The sequence below is a fragment of the Ictalurus furcatus genome, chromosome 8 (genome assembly GCF_023375685.1).
Source record: "Ictalurus furcatus strain D&B chromosome 8, Billie_1.0, whole genome shotgun sequence".
NCBI classification, from domain to species: Eukaryota; Metazoa; Chordata; class Actinopteri; order Siluriformes; family Ictaluridae; genus Ictalurus; species Ictalurus furcatus.
Window position 1 is genome coordinate 27,231,147 of NC_071262.1, and position 20,754 is coordinate 27,251,900.

The 20,754-nt window shown below is 41.0% G+C and overlaps 2 protein-coding genes across 2 annotated transcripts; both read left to right on the plus strand.

Moving 5' to 3' along the window:
• Positions 1-2,027: 2,027 nt before the first annotated feature.
• Positions 2,028-6,017, plus strand: LOC128612031 (dentin sialophosphoprotein-like). The gene is made up of 3 exons (XM_053631935.1): positions 2,028-2,332; positions 2,775-5,869; positions 6,004-6,017. The coding sequence occupies exons 2-3, from the start codon at positions 2,890-2,892 to the stop codon at positions 6,015-6,017; spliced, it is 2,994 nt and encodes a 997-aa protein (XP_053487910.1). The 5' UTR covers positions 2,028-2,332; positions 2,775-2,889.
• Positions 6,018-6,461: 444 nt separating this feature from the next.
• Positions 6,462-11,892, plus strand: si:ch73-43g23.1 (uncharacterized protein C4orf54). The gene has a single exon (XM_053631936.1). The coding sequence runs from the start codon at positions 6,502-6,504 to the stop codon at positions 11,470-11,472; it is 4,971 nt and encodes a 1,656-aa protein (XP_053487911.1). The 5' UTR covers positions 6,462-6,501; the 3' UTR covers positions 11,473-11,892.
• Positions 11,893-20,754: the final 8,862 nt, after the last annotated feature.

A 20,754-nucleotide genomic window follows, 5' to 3' on the forward strand; every position in this document is an offset into this window, starting at 1 on the left:
TTGGGCTATTAGAATCTGAGCCTCAACTTACTTTGTCTCAGTAATTTATTCAACAGTAACCAAAGTCACCTAAATGTACTTTAACAACCAATATTTTTGTACACCAGTAACATTAGCTAAGTTAGCTAGCTAGCTACCTTAGCCTGCAGGATATGTGGCTAAAAGATTAAAAGTACCAGTCTGTGGGGTTTATTTCATGATATCATAAACTGAACATACACATAACACTCCCCTGCTAAGTATTTTTTACACACACACACACACACACACACACACACACACACACACACACACAGAGAGAGAGAGAGAGAGAGAGAGAGAGAGAGAGAGAGAGAGAGAGTCTTTGATTTGAATGGAAAAGTCTCACTTTAGCTATGCTAACAATTTTGTTTGAAAGACTTATAATCAGAATCAGACATCCAAAGGGAGTTAACCATTTAAAGTCACATATTTGGGTGCAGGGGCTAAGAGATTGCTCAGTTGCTCATCAGATTTATTTTTAGAGCTATTGTTCAGCTATGGCTTTGGATTTGAGTCATAATCGTAGGCTGCCTTTTACGAATGCTAAGCATTCCTTCCTGATAAGACGATCACATTTTTAACAATGCTGTGGTCACGAGGGGTGAAGGCATGAGGGGAAAACCATCTATCTAAATAGATCACAGATCCATATGCTAGCTAAATTGTATGCTTGTATATAAGGCTAAAACGGAAAGAACGACGCAGCCAGTATGATTTCCAATATATAATTTGTGCCATAGCTCAAAACGGGTGGTGATGATAATGCTAGCACAGACTTAAGACGCTAAGTTGCTGGTTTCTGACTCTACACTGCTAATCAATTCTGTTTTTTTTTTCTTTTCTTCCATTGACGTCTGACAGATTGGAACAGCTAGAATCAGATTTTTTCTTTTATTTTATCATGGGCCACATTCAAATGAGGTTGTAAATCCGAAAATCTGATACATAGTCATTTGGCTCACACTGAATTCTTCAAATCTGATTTTCCTGTTCATTCTGAAATGATCATCGTTATATTGTGACCATAGGCTAGGTCAAATAATTGTTCGGAGTTCAAAAGACAAACGTGAATCATGGAGGGTAGTCTGTAAGAAATAAACCGTCCTATCAATCTGTTTCAACAAGCCGTAAAAACAAAAACAAGGCTGTATCCAGAGCAAGGATACAGCCGGCCCAGGCTCCAATACCAACGTAGAATGTAAGGGTTTCAAGGTAAAATACAAAGAGTCTAAAAGTCCAAATCTACAAGCAAGTGAAGGTGTTCCTGGGAGATAAACCCAGTTATTGTATTCAATAGCTCGGTGTTGCCCTGGAATGGCTTGGAGCACAATGACAATGAGTTTTAGCTTTGGTCGCGTCTACAATATGCTAACGTAAGCATTTTGGCTAGCAGCATTTATGCAGCATCTTGAGAGTGTACTAAATATGACATTAGAACAACTTCTGCGCTGAAACTGCAAAATCAGTTCTTTAGTTACTTTATTATTGTAAAGCTAGCAAACATTTGCATTGGACTAACTAGCATTTTTCTGACATTCACTGTAGCCTACAGTGTTTGAGTAGGCTGCCATTTGACTATTATAAGGTTCTCTCTGGCATGTTGGTATTTGAAAATAAGTTAAACAGGAATCGGATATGGGTCAGGTCGGGTAGTCAGATGGGACAAAAATCATATCTGTGTCAAAATATCAGAATCAAGGGTCACAATGTAAATACAGCCTCTGTGTCACTTTTTAGTATGTGCTTTCTGCTAGGATGGAGCTATTATTAGTGAGGCCCTATGACTGTTAGTCCTGCGTGTCAGATTGCAGCTTGCTGTATCTGGACTGGTGTAGCACCTGCTGCTAGCTGTAACACGTTCTTAAGCTTAGCACAGGGTACAGAGATACAGTACAGCTGGAACTGTATTTTAAAAAAAAAACTCCAGTCCATTAAGTTGGTTTTTTGTGCATATAATAATAATAACAATAATAATAATAATAATAATAATAATAATAATAGTAATAATAAAAATCCCACTTGTTTTTAGTAGCTCCAGTTGACGTTGGAGCTACACAGAAGCAGACTGGAGTTTAGGTGGATATTCCTTTACAGGTTTATGGTGTTAGTTTAGGGGGCTGGACTTATCACAGTGCTGAGTGTCCTGACTGGACGAAGGGTCAGTGTAGCACACAGAAACGCAGACGCCTTGTTGGAGCCTCATCTTCAACTATGCGGTACAGTACATGTCTTCTCTCTGTTCTGTTGCTTTGAGCAGTGGGTGTGCTATTCCATTCAAAATGGCCTGATACACTATATCACCAAATGGCAAGTACATATCGAACAAGTTATGATCAATGATTTGAAATTGGATGGTAAATACAAATTCATACTGTTGGAAATGATTCACTTCTGTAGTCTACTTTCTGCACTGGAAACCAATGCATGATCAATGGGATTGGATTCATTTGCTGATTTAGCCACTGTTGCTGAGAACCTTAGCACATACGTACATCTTAATAAAATTAAAAAGGGAATCAAATTCAAGTGGGTTATTTGGAAGATTTTCCGTGCTAATGTTAAACAGTGTTGAAAATATAATATGATCTCTTACTAATAATACAGAGTTACAGCATACCTATAGACTTGTAGTATAACATAGTAGTAGCGCATTTCATACAGAAACGCCCACAGCAGATTTTTAGCTAATAAGTCATATTAGAAATACCTTTTCATTTCAGGCTTTTCTGTACATTTGTGCTTGATCTTTTCAGCTACAAAACCACCTGTGGTTTTTGGAAGGTGAAGATGGAGCGATGCTGCGTTTCTACAACACAAAGGCAGTCCAACGCCAGTTAAGAAACAATACCCTCTGTTTGGAGCAAAACAATGGAAAGCTGGGTTCTCGAGGGAGACAGCTACTCGTTCCTCCGCACTGCTCCATGTAACTTCAACCTGCAGCACCTGGATGGGCCTAATCGTGTGGAGATCTTTGACATCACTAGTATCCCCAGCCATCGTAGCGCCATATCTGAAACGACTTGCCTTTGTGACATTTTTGGGGATGACTGTGAGTCTCCTTCTCTCTCCAGCAGCTCGGCCTCTACCTCTTTTCTGAAAAAGGATGTAGATGAGCAATTACCAGTAGAAGATGTGAACGATTCATCAGATTCATACCATACAGCTAATGGTTCGGAGCATCTGAGTGATGGGAGTGACACATTCGAGGACTCAAAAGACACAAAAGATTTACTTTTATCTGAGACTGAGGAATCAAACACACCAGCAAGTGATTTAATCTTCACAAATGACAAAAGTGAAGTTACCTCTGCAAATGGCTCACCCAAGCCAACAGGAAACTGGCCAGAATCTCGTTTGTCTCAGGACACCAGCCTAGTGCAAGCTGAAAATTCATCTCACCAGCAGCTGGGAACATCAACGTCTGAATTTAGAGACACTAATATTAGAGTAACTGGTTCCACACAGGAGATAAACTCTCCTGACCTCTTATCTGAAAACAAGTGTATTAGAGACCAGAGTCGTGCTACCTCGTCAGAGCTGAGGCAAAATGGTTCAACAGAGGAGATAATCAGTCCTGACCTCAGGTGTATAACGAAGCAGACAGAAGAGGAAACTTATTCAACACAGAAGATAATCACACCTGACTCCTCACCTGAAAAGAGGAGTATAACAGAGCAGAGAGACACTACAACATCTGAGGTAAGGGAAGCTGATTCTACACAAGAGAATAAATGTTATAAAAAGAGAGAAAGCACGTTTTCAGAAAACCGAGATTCAGAGTCTTTTGGTAACTTGGCATCAGAAGATTCTCCTAAGGAGAATAATGATCTAGGCTGGTCTGGTGAGGAAGAAGAAAAAATCCCTTTGCCTGATATTTTACCTATAGAAAACATCTCGCTTGTTTGTGAAACAGTAAAAAGCGACTCTTCTGTTGCTCTGCCTAACTTTTCAAATGATGGCAGTGACTTTACTCCTCTCCAGAAGACAGCTGCTGATCCTTCTGCAAAAGATGAAACACAAGATCTGAGAGAAATGGCGGTTTCACTGGAACATGAGGATGTACCGAATAAATTGGGATACACAGGTATATTTCTATGTGATAATAAAGATTCGGATGACCCTAACACCGTATCTCTACCTACTTATGTTGCGGGTAATGCAGAAATAGATGTAGCATCTATGCCTCAACACCTCACTATTTCTTCTGAAACAAGAGAAACCGTAATCTTACCTGAGCATAGTACTTTGTCATCCTTTTCAGATGCAACAGAAGGACTGATACCATGTGTGATTAGTGAGTTATGCTCACCCTCTGGTTCTTCAGTGGATGTTAGCTCCTCAGAGCCACCAATAATAATACACTCACCTGTTGGTTTCACTCTCTGCCCGTCACCAGAACCCAAGAACAAGATTTGGTCAGCTGGCCCAGAAGATTTAACGTTCACTCCTGAGAACCATGAATGCGATTATAGGCTTACACCTACAGACAAAGGTTCTGTTTCCTCATTTGATTCCAAACTATGCCCTACACCTGAGCCAAGAAGCATTACTTCTACTCCAGAAAACAGACAAAATGTCTTTATATGTGAATTGAGTCCTGAAGCTTCTTCACTTGAACTTAGGTCTGCAGAATGTTTTATGTCAGCTACTCTTCCTACAAAGGAAGTTGCAGACATGACTATTCCAACTATCTACAACCTTTCATCAGTACAGGGAGGCATATCTAGTCCATCAGCACCTTTGCCAAGAGATAATGTGTCCCCTGATCTAAAGGGAACAAGATATACTGAAAGCCCTACATCAGATCTACTTGCCACAAATGAGATTACAAATATGACTATCTCCTCTAACTTTTCATCAGCAGACAGGTGCGTAATTAGTCCACATTCAACTATAAGTATACCGAGATGTACAGAGTCTCCTGATGTACACGAAATAAGATCCATGGAAAGTATTTCAACCATACTTCCAAATGAGATACCAAACATGGCCATCTCACCTGTCTCCAGCCTTTCATCAACAGAAGGAGGCATATCTAGATCACCTTCAACTTTAAGTAAACCAAGAAACACAGCATCTCCTGATGTAGATGGAATAATATGTGTGAGAAGTCCTGCGTCAACTACAATTCTCACAAATGAGACTACAATTATAGCTCTCTCACCCCTCTCCAACGATTCACCAACAGGATCAACTTTAAGTATAAAGAGAAATACAGCATCACCTGTTCTAGAGGGAACAAGATATGCTCAAAGCGCTATGCCAACTATGCCTCCCATCAAGGAGCCTGAAAATGTGGTCATCACACCAATTACACACTTTTCATCGACAGAGGGAGGTATATCTAGATCAACATCAACTTTAAGTATACCAAGAGATACTACGTCCCCTGATGTAGGGGGAACAAGATGTGTGGAAAGTCCTATGTCAACCATACCTCCCATAAATGAGACTACAAATATGGCCATTTCACCCATCTCCAACCTCTCTTCAACAGAGGGAGGCATATCTAGACCATCATCAACATTAATTATACCAAGAAATACAGTATCTCCTGATATAGATGGAATCAGAAGTGTGGAAATTCCTACACCAACTACATTCCTCACAAATGAGATGACAATTATGTCCAACTCACCCATCAACTTTTCATCAACAGCAAGCATATCTAGACCACCATCAAATGTAAGTATATCAAGAGATGCTATGTCCCCTGATGTACAGGAAACAAAATACACAGAACAATCAAATGAGATTCCCACAAATGAGACTACAGATTTGGCCATTTCACCCACCTCCAACCATTCAACAATAGAGGGAGGCATATCCAAACCACTATCACCGTCAAGTATATCAAGAAATACAGCATCTACTGACGGAGGTGGATTAAGATGTGTAGAAAGTCCTACAACAACCATACTTCCAACAAATGAAGATCCAAATATGGCCATCTCACCTGTCTTTAATATTTCACCAACTCAGGAAGGCCTATCTAATCCACCATCAACTTTAAGTATACCAAGGGATACCATGTCCCCTGATATAGAAGGAACAAGATACACTGAAAGAACAAATGAGATTCCCACAAATGAGATAAATAAGGCCAATTCATCCATCTCAAACCTTTCATCAACAGAGGGAGGCATATCTAGACCATCATCAACTTTAAGTATACCAAGAGATACTTTGTCCCATGATGTAGATGGAATAAGATGTATGAAAAGTTCTACATCAACCATACTTCCCACAAACATTGGCATCTCACCTGTCTACAATCTGTCATCAACAGAGCGAGGCATATCTAGACAACCATCAAATTTAATTATACCAAGAGATACTACATCCCCTGATGTAGAAGGAACAAGGTACACTGAAAGAACAAATGAGATTCCCACAACTGAAAATAAAAATATGGATTTATCCGTCTCCAACCTTACAACACCTTCAATTATACTAACAGATAGAGTGTCTTCCCCTAAAATGAGATATCAAAGATCACCTGACAGGTTTAATGATCAATTACCAGCACCCGAAATGTGCATACCTCTGGAATACACAAATAATCACCTTTCAACCACAGTCAGTGAGAAGGTAGATCATCCATTAAAGGTACCAGTTGATGTAGGTCAAATAGATGATACTGGCTACAAAAAGTCCCTTAAAAGTTGCAGTCTACCTCGGGATGATTGCACAGACATTGCTTCAATACCTTGCAGCCAAACTGCTACAATAAGTGATTCATCACCTGAGCGACCTGCTCCCAAATTATCTGTAAAACAAATAAAAGAAAGTTGGGAAAGGATGAATGAGAACAATTTAAATTCTCTGAATCCATGGCAAACACCCAAAAAGCTTTTAACAGTACCTACTGCAAAGGAAGCAAAGGAAGGTAATGACAGTGGAATAGAAATGTTGGAAAGAGAATCAGCAGGTAGTGAAAAAACATTTGGGCAGATGGCTATGAGACCTGGGGAAAGCCCCAGTGTTTTACATAGTAACAATCATAGCATGTATGAAGGACAGTCATGCAGGAACAAGGGGTGGAGTGGGGAAAGGGTGATACAGGAGGAGCATACATTAGGAAAAGGGGTGGGGAATATAGCAGAGGGTAGTTACAGAGGGGAACAGGTTGAGCTGTCATTCAGGACCAGGAATAGAAAAGGGCCTGCAAACTTCAGCCCTGCTCCCTCAATCCGAGACCCAAAGTCTGGAATTCCGCCTTGCTATTTTCAGTCTCCCCTGGCAACTCGGCGGCAACAGAGTCTTTTCAGAGCAGAGAACTTGCAAAAAGAGAACAAGACTGGTGCCAGGAGGGTCCGATCGACTTCTCAAAGCAATCCCCGTGGTGCTGGTCGTCATTCTTCAGAATGTACTAGCGAGACTTCCAGTATGGGAAGTGAATTTGATGACGCAGACAGTGAGGTGAAGTGGTTCACAGACCAGGCCTTCAGGAGCTTATCTAGCCCTCAGGTGGACTACTTGGATGTCTACAATTCAAGCCGTGGGTCATCTACAAATGTTTCACAGCCTTCTACAGTTGACAGTTCAGGTTCTGCTACATGGATTTCCTATGCAGATTTGCATGACTCTTTACGTGAAAGTGATGACGTCTTATGTCATACTTCTTCTTTTTTACCCCATGGTACACTAGACCCAGCAAAGCGTATTGAGATGGGTAGTTTTGAATGCGTGGATGTAGCAGTGGAGAACAAGGAGGAAACCAGGAGAGGAAAAAGGATGGTACCAAAAAGACAGATCCAATTTAAGAGACGAAACTTTGATGAACTAAAATCTACTGAGAGTAAAGGAAAAGCTTTGGATTCACTGGCCACACAGACCTGTTCATGGGACACATTTGTTCGTCAACATAGCACCCCAGCATCAATGCAGGAAGGTCTGGTTCAAGGTGAACATGAAATAAAAACTGGTAAGAAGATGCTCCAGAAGTCTGCATCTTTAGATGAAAGTTCACCCAAGAGTAAAATGGCTTCCAGCATTATCAAAAGTGTTCTTTCAAAGAAAATGGAAACTAAGAAAGAATCAAGAAGTGAACCATTTGAGAATAAAAAGAAACACATTGAAACTCTCTCTGCAGGGGAATCAAGTACTGCAGAGAGGCAGAGTTCCAGCCTACACTCTGAATGCAGTTTGTCCTCTGAGGACTTTGCAGGCAAAGAGGAAAGAAGCCCTCATCCTCAGAAGAGGAGCTACAGGCCCAAGGTTCCCCCCAAGCCAGTGTTCAAAGTTAACTCTTTACCTATTAACAACAACCCTGCAGGTGTTGCATTTCAGGGTAAAACCTTATGGAAGGATCAGATAAGACCCATAACAGTTGATGCCATTGAAAGCAAAATATCTAAGAAACAGACCTCTGGGAACAGTGAGGAGGAGGAGGAAAGTAAGGTGGAAGAGAAATACAGCATTGACTCAGGAAGTGCCATTAACCGGACCCCACAGTGTACTGCAATTTGTGTTGCAAGCACACGGAGCAGAATGACAAACAGTGACAACAAAAACCCCATGACACAGGAAACCCATAAACAACAGGAGGGCAGCAGCAGTATGTTCTTGTCAAAAACCCCTGAAATCACTCTCAAGTCTTGTACCATCAAGGATAAAAATAAGTCTTCCTTGAAGGCATCTCTCTGTCCTGAACTGGAAACATCCAAAGATACCATACGTGAACCTCAGTTGGAGGAAACACTTGAAGAGCAAATGAGACTCAAAGCAGGGGTTGAGACAGACATTGAAGAAGGTAGTGAAAAAAACAAGACAAAATCTGTTATACATAAAGTAAGGGATGTCAGGAAGCTGGTAAAGAACACCTACAACCTGTCCTTCAAAGTCTCAAATACCACTCACCATGTAGAGGATGTAGTACCTGAAAAACAGAAGGAAATGCAACCAGAAAATCCTCATCCTTTGCAAATTGAATGCAAAGCTATCAGCTGGAAAGACAAGACAGCATCTTGCCATAAATCAAACACCCAACAAGATGAAGCTCATACTGCTGACAAATCAAAGATGACACAAACGGATTCACCGATACAAAATGATGTAGATATTACAAAAATAACAACCAAGGCTTCCTTGCCCAACATTCAACATTCTGATGTGGATTTGTTTGTTGGTTTGGATAAATGCAACAGCATATCAAAATCTGGTGATTGTGAACAGAGTACAAAACTCGAAATGCCTTCTAGACCATCAAGTAAGGAAATATCAACGTTAGTATTTCTGCAGGATGTCACATCCAAGTCTATGCAGAAGCCAACAAGCCCTGCTTCCCCCAATGTAAAAACTGCGAATAGTAGCCATTCTGTGTCAATGCTACGGAAAGAAAAGGGGATGCAAGCTGACATTGGGGTGTGTGACGTCCTGAGTGAAGGGGCAGGTGCTAAACCTAAGCATATCAACAGGATAGAGGTGCCCTTGCAGATGTATGCATCAGAGGGAACCTCAAGTGAATCCCAGAAAGTTCAAAAAGAAGATGCTGATTTACCTCCTGAACAGAAGACATCCCTAAACAGTGGTCTACAGACAAGTGAAGGTACCTTACAGGTTAGGAGTTCTCCAAAGCCTAAGGAAGTGAGAGTACTTCCCAACGGAAAAACAGGAGACGACCAGAGTCAAGGAGATTTGTTAGAACCTCCAAAAGAACAAGACATTACAGTTGCTGCATCAAGCAAGGTGGAGGTAAGAGCATTTTCTAGCAACACAAAAATTCATGCAATGCCAGTAACAACACCTAAAGAGATTGAGTTACCCATTCAAGTGAGATCAATATCCACTGACAGACCCAAACCATCTGTGCTGCCTAAACCAAGCTATAAACAACCCTTTGCAGAAATTAGGTCAACATCAACCGACTTTCCTAAAACAGACATCACACCAACAACATCTATTTTAAAAGAGCAAACACATTTAAAGAGTGATGTTAAAATAATTGAGACATCAGCAATAGTGCTGCACAATGAGCAGTCCACCAACGCTGCATCAAGTGATACAAAAACTTTAGCGGTGTCAGCTGTGTCCAGCCACAAGCCTCAAACTATCCCAATCAGAACAATGTCATGTTCTGCTCAGAAATCAACAGCCACTACAGTCAGGCAAGAAGCATCTGTCACTTCAGTGCAAAACTCCAGCAACCAGCAACACCAGAACATTCAAGAACAGGTGATGGCAGCAACTTCTTATGCATCTAATTATCAAACCTTACCAGTAGTTTCACAAGCCAATACCTACATGCAGCCTATAATGACAACATCATCTAATAACCAGTTACATACAGATGACTTTCATTTCCCTACATCAGATGATCCACCCAGCTATGATGAACGAGAAAGTTTTAGCCCCTTGCCGCTTTCTGATTTGCCCCCAAGAAGGCAGAACAGATACCATCCTACCACCAAACATTCTCTTTGCTCCTGTACATCATGTACCCACCCTCAATTTGGCCAGACCTACCATGGCTCACAAAACCAGACACCACCAGCCCCTCGCTCACCAGGTCAGGTGATTTCATACCCTGGAGCACCACCACAGGCCCAGGTCCGTCCTCATCAGTGCAGACCAGATGTCCAACCCTCAAATTACCCATCTGTCTCACCGAAAGCTACAGTACAACAGGCTCCAGCCATGATTCAGCCCATGCACCACTCCCATACCTGCCCTGCACCAGCCATACAACCCTATGGTAATGAGCAACAGCAACCTTCTACTCAGCACATGGACAGACGTTCAGGTAATCAACGTTCACCACAAGCTCCAAGTGGGGCAACTTATCAGGAGCACAGTCGTTCACCTAATATAGCTGCTCTGGACCCTAGATCCCAGTTTTTCAATCCACAAGAACTACCACCATCTTTTGGTCATGAATATGGAAGTGATGGTCCTGGGGGTGGAGGTGTGTTGTACCCAGAAAATGCAAGTGGGATTGGGTATGGTCAAAGTCCCCGTCGTGTACTTCTAGATCCTGAAACTGGGAAGTACTTTTACATTGAAGTGCCAATGCAGCCACTGAGAAAAATGCTGTTTGATCCAGAAATTGGCCAATATGTGGAAGTTCTCATACCACAACAGGCTATGTCTAATTCTAGTATGTATCCTCCAACTGCTGCTCCATACCAGGGTCCATACCATGGTCAAGGGTTATATGCATCCCAGTACCTTCCATATGCGATGCCACCCCATCCCCAGTCTGCCCAGCAACCACGACATCCAGAGCCCTCTGTCCCGACATCACTCCATCAAAACACCATGGGATATGGAAGCTCAGCAAGCCAGGCGCCAAAATCGGACGTAAAAGGACATCCATCGCTGGATCAGAGCTATTTAGAGAGCATGTATTACATTCCTACTGGGATGAATGCAAGCCCAAATTCTACCCCTTCAGACTGCTACCACAAACCAGCAACAAATATGCCTGCTGCTGGTGGCAGGAGGGCATGAAATAGTCCAAGATTTTGCATTTATAGTATGTGGTGCTATGCAAGCTTTTAGGTAAGGTTACCAGGAGCTTGTAACAGATTACACCCAGTAAAACTATTTACTAATTTTACTGACCTCGGGGAATTATAATAACTCGATAAGCATTATTATTAGCACCTACTTCACTTCACACCAACTATCCCAGGTGCAGTCCAAGCATGTTTCTGAATTTGTAGATATCAATTCCAAATTTAAATATTTACACTAAAACATAATTCACTGTAAGTGAATAGTTAGAGCAGTTGGATAGGTGAATATGTACACCGAGGGATAAACAATTAAACATTATAGAAAGTACAGAATGTTTTCTAACGATAACAGCTTACCAAATGATATTTTTACACACAGTTTTACCAAATTAAAGGTATTTGTTCACCACTACAATTTATGCATCCCGTGTTTTCTTTCTGGTAGGTATTGTGTTGACGGACTCTCGGAGTCTTTCGTTCCAATGAGCTTGAAAATGTGTGAACAAGCCTATTGGCAAGAACTCAAACCATTAAATATGGAAACTATTCACAAATAATGGAACATAAATTGAAGTGTGGGTCGGTTGCAATTGATACATCTGGTACGATTCAGGAAGTCATGAATAGACTCAGACTACCACCTAGTGGCGACTGTTCTATGAATATACAAAAAGACTGAATCAGTATTTTACTATTATTTGATCTAACAAGTGTAGTAAGTGTAAATAACAATATATTTCACTCTTTAAAATGTTCAAAGCACTTCAAAATAAAAATGGCACTGGTAATGGTATGGAGCCAGAATAGTTTGTGTTGAATAAACTGATAACTCAAGAGGTACATTAGCAGGGAGTGACCCAAGTTTAACATTCACTTAGTACAACTAAGTACGTACTCTTAAGCAAGTATGTGTAAGCAAGTATGTCTGATAACACTGCTGGTGAAATGAAATGTAGTGGAAACAAACAGCTTCATTAATGATCAGTATTAGTACTGTCTTCCTAATATTTATTAAGTAAGGAATATATTGTTACGGGGCATCCTGTTATAGGAAAATAATTAATGACGGAGTGGTGTGATGCCCAGTGCGAATGAAAGGCCCATTACCAACCCACGGCTGATAATTTTACAATAACATTGAAGTGAAATTATTCCTTTTATATGGGGGCACGGTGGCTAAGAGGTTAGCCAGTTGCCTCACACCTCCAGGGTTGGGAGTTCGAATCCCGCTTCTGTCTGTGTGCGTGGAGTTTGCGTGCTCTCCCCGTGCTTCGGGGATTGGCGTGTCAAAATTGCCCGTAATGTCTGTGATTGCGCCTTGCGATGGATTGGCACCCTGTCCAGGGTGTCCCCCGCCTTGTTCCCCGAGTTCCTAGGGATAGCATCCAGGCTCCTCGGTGACCCTGTGTAGGATAAGCGGTATCGAAAATGGATGGATAGGTGAATCATTAGATTTAGATTATGTGGAGCGTCTGCTTTACAGGTCCCTGCAAACGAGCTGTTACAATAGAACTTAGAAATGTTAACATATTAGAACGAGCATGTTAACATAAACCTCTGACTGTCAGAGCTGCTGAAAACCTTATAACCCAACAGATTTGAGAATTCAACCGTTCTGCGGTATAACAGTTCAGGGTTCTACCATCAAACTGCCAATAATACATGGCTAAAACTGTTTTTGGTGAAACAGCACCATCAAATCAGACAGAATGACATCATGTAACAAGGCATTCATGATCACAGGGTGGTCCAGTAGTGTTGTGGAAATGTTTCCATTTTATTCCTCCAAACAGATCTCAGAGTCAGTCCTGTGCCCACCCGCATGCAGCAGCCGCACCCTCGGATGACTGCATTCAGTTTCCTGGCTTGTCTGATTGCAATGCAGGGCAGAGGCAGATGGGAACTCCCACTGTGCCCGTTCTGTGTTATTGATCAGATAGCATCGAGTGCGTAGGTATAAGGGTTCACCCCATGCATGGGCTGCCCTGCATGAAAACAAAGAAATGAACACAGTTCACCTATGACCTCATTTGGCACACACTGTAGTGGAAATAAACATAGCGCTTTCTTTTGGAAGTCATGTCGGTGCTTTTTGCAAACATGTATGCCAACATTTTCAAATGAAATAAAGAGGCACAGCCCTAATGGCAGAACTGAGTCCATGGCATGGTTAATTTACACTTGTGAAATCATGGAGTACAGTATGTCCAGATTTACATGGCCTAGAGACACTAACTTTACCTCAGTTGTTTAACAAGAGAAAAAATAATACCCCTGGAATGAGATGTGCTTCAGCAGGCAGGCCATAAAAGGTCTTGTTCCGTAGGTGACGCTAACATGCTGTCTTGAACTTGCTCAAGCTCAGCTTACCTGTGCCTCAGGTACACCTGGTTTGCAGAGGGGATTAGGTAACCTGAAGGATTCCGGATGTGTTGAGTCTCCAAGCAACCGACATTCCAAATAAACTGGTAGGCCAGGCCCTACACATTCCTCAGCGTGGGGGAGGTCTACTGTTGCGGTTTATACAGGCAGTGAACCACCAGGTGGTGCAATCACAAGCATTCATCCTGTTGAGGTTTGGTTACATCAGAGTATATAGCCAGTGGTTGTGCACTAAATGACTGAGGTCGATGACACAAACTTCCTCATTCATCAAAGCTTTATTCTTTCACAATATCAGTCTGGAATGAGAATTGACAACCCTTCAAATAAAACCCATCAAAAATCCAGCTTGGTCTGACAAGCTGCCAAAACACAGGCTGAGCTGGTCAAACTGGTAGATCATCATAAAGAAAATTGCACAACACTATGGTAACAAGGAAAAAAATGTTTTTTTTTTGCTCAATTTAGACCAGTAATATGGGAGCTGGAAATCATTTCCTGGTGGTCTACCAGTTAGAGTAGCTCGACCTGTGTTTTGGCAGATGGTAACAGGTCAGACTAAACTGGGAAGAATATGGAATACTACAAGGCCCATGCTTGCCAGACACTACTCTCACAGATGACAAATCAAAATGATTGATTAACCTAGATTGGAAATTGTTAGCAGTGGGCCAAGTGAGTGTCAACATGTGTCTTAGTTTCCTTTCCTGAAAGACATACAGTGCATGGCTGGACGTGGCAGTGGGTGATGTAATGGCCTGAACACTTTTCTCAGTCTGAGTTACCAGGACTTCTTTGGGACGAACTCCTGAGCTGGGTCATAGACTAATGAGGAATGGAAAGAATGTCGACCGAGACTGAAACACAGCCAACAGGACAGCCTGTGCATAGACAGAAAGCGCTTGAGACAGAGAATCACCCCGGCTTTATCACCTGCTTCGGTACAAAGGTACAAAGGTGCAGATTCCTACGAGTCTTCAAAAATAACATATCAAAGGTAGTGCTTAATGTTAGAATCAGTACAACGGTCACCATGGGTCTGAATGACAGACAGTAAACTGAAGAGTGTAGCGAGTAAGCCATAAAATGTTCAATGTTTTTAGCATTCGCATGTGAAACGTGAGAGTCCGTCTCCTTGGAAACAGCTGAGGCGGGCCAGGGATTCCCCGCTGAAAGGTCAAGTCCGCTCGGATGCGCCTCATCTCCCACACGAAGCTTGTGTAGTACCGTAGCGTTAAACAGACTCCAAGGCAAACAGACACACCACGTCTGGACAACGATCTCACTGTCCTTGGAAACACTCCACTCTCTTTTTCATCTTTCCAGATTTTTATATTCTAGACCCAAGAGACTGGTTTTCCAGACGCATATAACATTTCCAGGCTAATTCACAGACTAGGCTTAAACGGCGTCCAGGGAGTAACAGTACAGATGACAGAACTCATCTGAGCTCATGAGTAAGGCGTAGTAAGTCATGTGTCACTGCACTGGAGGCCTTGACAATGTTCAATGTTCAATTTATTACTTTTGACTGCTGTAAACTGCTGGGAGATTTTCTAGCTCAGAATCAATTGCATGTGTGCAAAAGCGTACAGGCGCAATTACAACTCCTGAAATGTTGCCTTGCTGAACTTATTAAAATGTTAATCAAATATATTATAGTGACATGGTTCCCTGAGGTCTTTGAGACATAACCGGTGGGCCTTTTTTTTTGTTGGTTTAAAAAAAAAAAAAAAAAGATGGTGCAGTGATGGTAATTATGATCAACGACTATATAACTTGTTGTTGTTGTTCTTGTTGTCATTATTAGAGTGGATTAATACAAACATCCCTGCCATAAAAACATGTACAAATAAACTTAAATCTAATTGAAATTTAGATAAAAACTAAGTGATGTTAATATGATGCAAAATGTATAGTGTATAACTGATTCAGTTTCTGTAGACAGAAATAAAAAAATGTATAAAATGCACTACTTATTCGGAGAAATAAATACGAAATATTATACACGTGAAGCTGTGGATTCATTTTCTATGACAGCAGCTCTGACACTTAAACAACAGTATATTAACTGTATATTAATGCGCTCTTTCTAATACGTTATCGTTTCTATAGTAACAGCCCATTCACAGGGACTTGTATGGCGGATGCCTCGCATAATCTTTGGAAATAATAAATAAATAATTATTTTTAAAAAAGTGTTGTTATTTATTAAACAAAGGGAAAAAACACAAAACAAGTCATCAAAAAAGATTTTGTTAAGCTTTCCGTTAACATTTATGGAAGGAGTCTCCAGGAGTCAGCGCTTTGTAACAGGACGTTTTCTTACTCCACGGGAGAATCTTCTGGACTTTGAGCTTTCTGGTTTATCAGTAACATGACACACCACATGAAAAAAAAAAAATATATATATATATATATATATATATAGCTGCAATAACGTAAGTGATAACAAGAATTAACTTGGACGCGCCACAACAGTAAATGTAACTGTAAACAGATAAAAAGTATGACGTTTATTAATAAATGAAACATTGTAATTGTTGGCAAATCACTTCACGTCAAGCCGCATTACATCATCCCAGTGTGGATCATTTTATTTACAACAGAAACACGCCCTGTCATGTTCTATTGCTTATTTAATAAATATTGTCTGTGATTATAAAAAAAAGTGTTTTTTTTTGTTTTGTTTTGTTTTTTTACACTTTGAGAATGTCTATTGTCTAGCCATCTCTTCTGGTGTGGTTCAGTTTTGTTTCCAAACATGACCTAATCAGAAGCCTGCCGAGATTTGTTCACCACTCCCCTTCGATCCAGCTCCCATCATTTATGGAAATGCTAAGTTAATTAGCATGGAAGTTAATTAATAGCAGTGGCACGTTTCAGTTTCAACATTCAACTATTCTTAGAAACACACAATGTTTGCTTCAAAATTCTTATCAGGGGAGGTGATAACTCTGGAAACTATGACAGAGACCTTTCTGTTTGCTATCTCCCCCAGGCTCCTGAAAAAATAAGCGGCTTTTTGTAACTGTCCACACCTTCTCTTTGATGTGTAACCTATCAGTGTTGAACGTAGAGGGCAAATATGGAGTGTGCGGCATCTGAAGCATGACCACCACCAGCAGCAAAGAATGAAAGGGAGCCCGTGAAATGAAGTGTTGCAAAAACAGACATAAGCCTACGCGAGGTTATCTGGGGAGATCATCACCGTGTTCTTTATGACTGAGATCATAATACATTCTCTAAATAGCACAGCACACTTGTGTGATACTAGTATAGCTCTTTTCAGGCTTGATTGAAAAGGCATGCCATGGTTTAGAGATCAAGCAGGTCACCCAGAGTGATGATGCAACAGTGAGAAATCCTATGATATGATCGCTGGTGGCCGGTAAGAACACGAGCTTTTACAGAAGTGTAACAGGATGACATCAGCTCTTTGAAGTGAGTGGTGTTGAAATATCAAACGCACAATGCTTACTCTCTCTCTCTCTCTTTCTCTCTCTCTCTCTCTCTCTAATGCACTCACTCACATACAATACCAAGGCACAGACAGACACACTTCCTCTCCATACACTGTGTATTTCCTCGCTTATTCACTCCCTGTGATATCCTCAGAAAGCTTTCTCATCACGTTATCACTTTACTGTATGAAAAACTCAGTACTGTCCCTTTAATGTTGGTGTTTGTGGTATTGCGGTGTTTCCTCATTGTGTTTTTCCTTTGTTCACACTTACCGTTGTGTCTTTTAAATGTTCATTGTAACACACTTCTCAAGTGTGTAATGATACACTGAAGGGCTCATTACCTCATTTTGCATCATTATGCGTAATGATACTGTAATCTCGATCTATAGTGTTACTTCAGAAGAAATTTCGATATGATATCCTGAAATTGAGAAAGGAGGAAAGATGAAATGATGATTACAGTGAACACAGGAAGTAGCAGCAGGACTGATGTCGTAAGGTCAGCTTGAAAGGAATAAACTACTCCACTACTCACTAATAATGGGAGCCTAAGGAGAGTCAATGAGGTGCCATTAAATATTTATAGGAACGTGTGAATTCTTCAGTCAAACGTAGCATAAGAGCTATAAAAATAGCATTAAATAGTACAAACCCCGATTCCGAAAAAGATGGGATAGTACGAAAAAACCCCCAAACAAACAAAAAGAGTGATTTGAAAATTCAACTCACCCTGTACTATACTGAAAACACATTATTAACACTTTATTGATGTTTTACTTTTACTGTGAATTTAATTTATTTCTGAAGATAAACACTCTTCAAATCTGATGACTGCAACGCACTCCAAAAATGTTGGGAGAGTCGACTGTTTATCGCTGTGTAACATCAGCTTTTCTTTTAATAACAATTATTAAGTGTTTGGATGCTGAGTGAAGACACCAGTTGGTTAAGTTTATGCGCCACACGTCCTCAATGGGAGACGGGTCAGGACTGCAGGCAGGCCATGCTCGCACCCGTACTCTCTGCTTACGCAATCATGCGCTTGTAATCTGGGTAGATTGTGGTTTGGTGTTGTCCTGCTCTGGATAGAAGTATATGTGGCTCCAAAATGTGTATTTATCTTTCTGCATTAATGCTGCCCTCACAGATGCCATGGGCACTGACACACCACCATACAATGACAGACGCTGGCTTTTGGACCTGACACTGATAACAGCTTGGATGATCCTTTTCCTCTTTGGCCCGGAGAACATGACGGCTGTTTTGTCCAAAAACTATTTGAAACGTCGACTCGTCGGACTACGAAACACGATTCCACTGTGCTACTGTCCATCTCAGATGACACCGAGCCCAGAGAAGTGGGCGGAGCTTCTGGACAGTGTCGATGTATGGCTTCTGCGTTGCATTGTAAAGCCTTAACTTGTATCTGTGGATGCAGCGACGGATGGTGTCGACTGACAAAGATTTACCAAAGTATTCCCGAGCCCATGTCAGGATCTCCATTACAGACTCATGACGGTTTTTAAGACCGTGACGTCTGAGGGATCGGAGATCACGCGCATTCAGAAGTGGTTTCCTTGAATCTTTTAATTATATTGTGCACTGTAGAAGGTGAAATGCCCAAAATCCTACCGATTTATCTTGGGGGAATGTTCCTCTCAAAGTGTTGGATTATTCGCTGACACATCTGTTGATAGATCAGTGAGCCCCGACCCATCCTTGCTCTTGAAGGACTAGGCCTTTTTTGTAGGCTCCTTATATACTATAATTAGACGATTGCCTCACCTGTTTCACATCAGCTTCTTATTTCAACTTCTCACATCACTGTTAGTCCTAAACTGGCCCTGTCCCAACTTTTTTTACAACCTGCTGCATCTATCAATTTCAAAATAAACATTATCTTCAAAAATCTATGCAGTTGATTAGGTAAAACATCAAATTATCCTGTCTTTATACATTATTTGTTTAAATACAAGTCAAAGTACATTTACAAATCACTCCTCTTTGTTTTTATTAGAATTTTCCATACTGTCCCAACTTTTTCGGAATTGGGGTTGTATTAAAAGTAACACAAAATCTCTTAAAAGGCTTTCTCATTGTGTTATGCCTTATTTAATCAAAAAAAAAATCTAGTAAAAACAAATGTTCAACCCAAACTATACATACAGATTTACTGTGAATAAGTTTTCCTGTACTGAGAAAAACACAGAAAAGCAGTCCACTCCAAATTTGCTTATGATGTAACTCTAAGGGCAGTTGTTGGGGCAGTTGTTGGGGTGTCAATAAATATTTAGGTGGAGCATTTATAAGGTGAAGTCTGATAGTTGTAAAAAAAATAAAATAAATTAGCATGAAATATAAATTTTGATCCTTTCAGAATTAACAACAACTTTTTCAGAGAGTGCAATTTGTGTATACACGTCAACAAAGAGACATAAACAAGGAAATGCCCTAGTTTCCGTTTGTTGCCCCATGGTTACCACAAAACCCCTGAGAATATGGAATTGACCAGTTTTGGTTTTAATGTCTGTCTCGTCCTTGGGTCATTGTTGTCACAGTGTAATGGTCGCAGTTTCGACTTTGTGTTATAGTATATTGTATATTTTAAACATTTATTGATGCCTCAAGAACTACCCTTAGACATGAATTATATGTTTGGAGTAAACATGTTTTTCACAGAAAAATAAAAAGCTGGAGTAAGCGTAACATCAAAAAAAAGAAAGAAAGAAAGGATTTGTGCTATTTGTGTAGTGTCTGTGTGTGACTCCTGTCTTTCTTCAGAACGCCTTCCGTTGGGTTGACCTTACAACATCAGTCCTGCTGCTACTTCCTGTGGTTATTGTAATCATCATTTCGTCTTTCCTCCTTTTCCTCCTCCTGAGGGCAAACAGTAGTCCCACCAGTTCCATGACTGGACTCCGCAAACTTGCCAGAATTCAGCTAGAGCTTCTCAGACACGTGTTGGATTTATCTCTCTCCGTCACTCCGCTCTTACGCAAAACAACTCACCACACCGTTTTTATTTCCAGTGGTTCGAAGCTCAGGCTTTCACAGACGGCTACTGGCCTTACATTGCGCCTCAGAGTATTTATTCTAACGATATATTTAGTGGCTGACGGCTTGCTCATACCACGCCAGCCATGATAATGAGGCGGGGCAAGGTTATATTTATCAGGTGGGGGCGGTATTCCTGAGCAGCGGAACTCACACACTGGGTGACACACACTAAGGCTACGGAACAACATTTCATATGTTGGGCAGGAATCAGACCAAGACAAACATCAAACTCACTAAATGCACAGAGAAACGACGGCTATGTTTGTTCCACCAGTCTGGGAGGGTTCACTACAGTAATAAGAGTTTGAGGTTTTGGTGTCTGGCCTTGTTAGTGGGTGTTAGGAAGAATGCTTCACGCTTCTTGTGTG

Excerpts from the sequence above, each read along its gene's own strand:
- LOC128612031 (XM_053631935.1), top strand. The coding sequence starts at position 2,890 with ATGGAAAGCTGGGTTCTCGAGGGAGACAGCTACTCGTTCCTCCGCACT.
- si:ch73-43g23.1 (XM_053631936.1), top strand. The coding sequence starts at position 6,502 with ATGAGATATCAAAGATCACCTGACAGGTTTAATGATCAATTACCAGCA.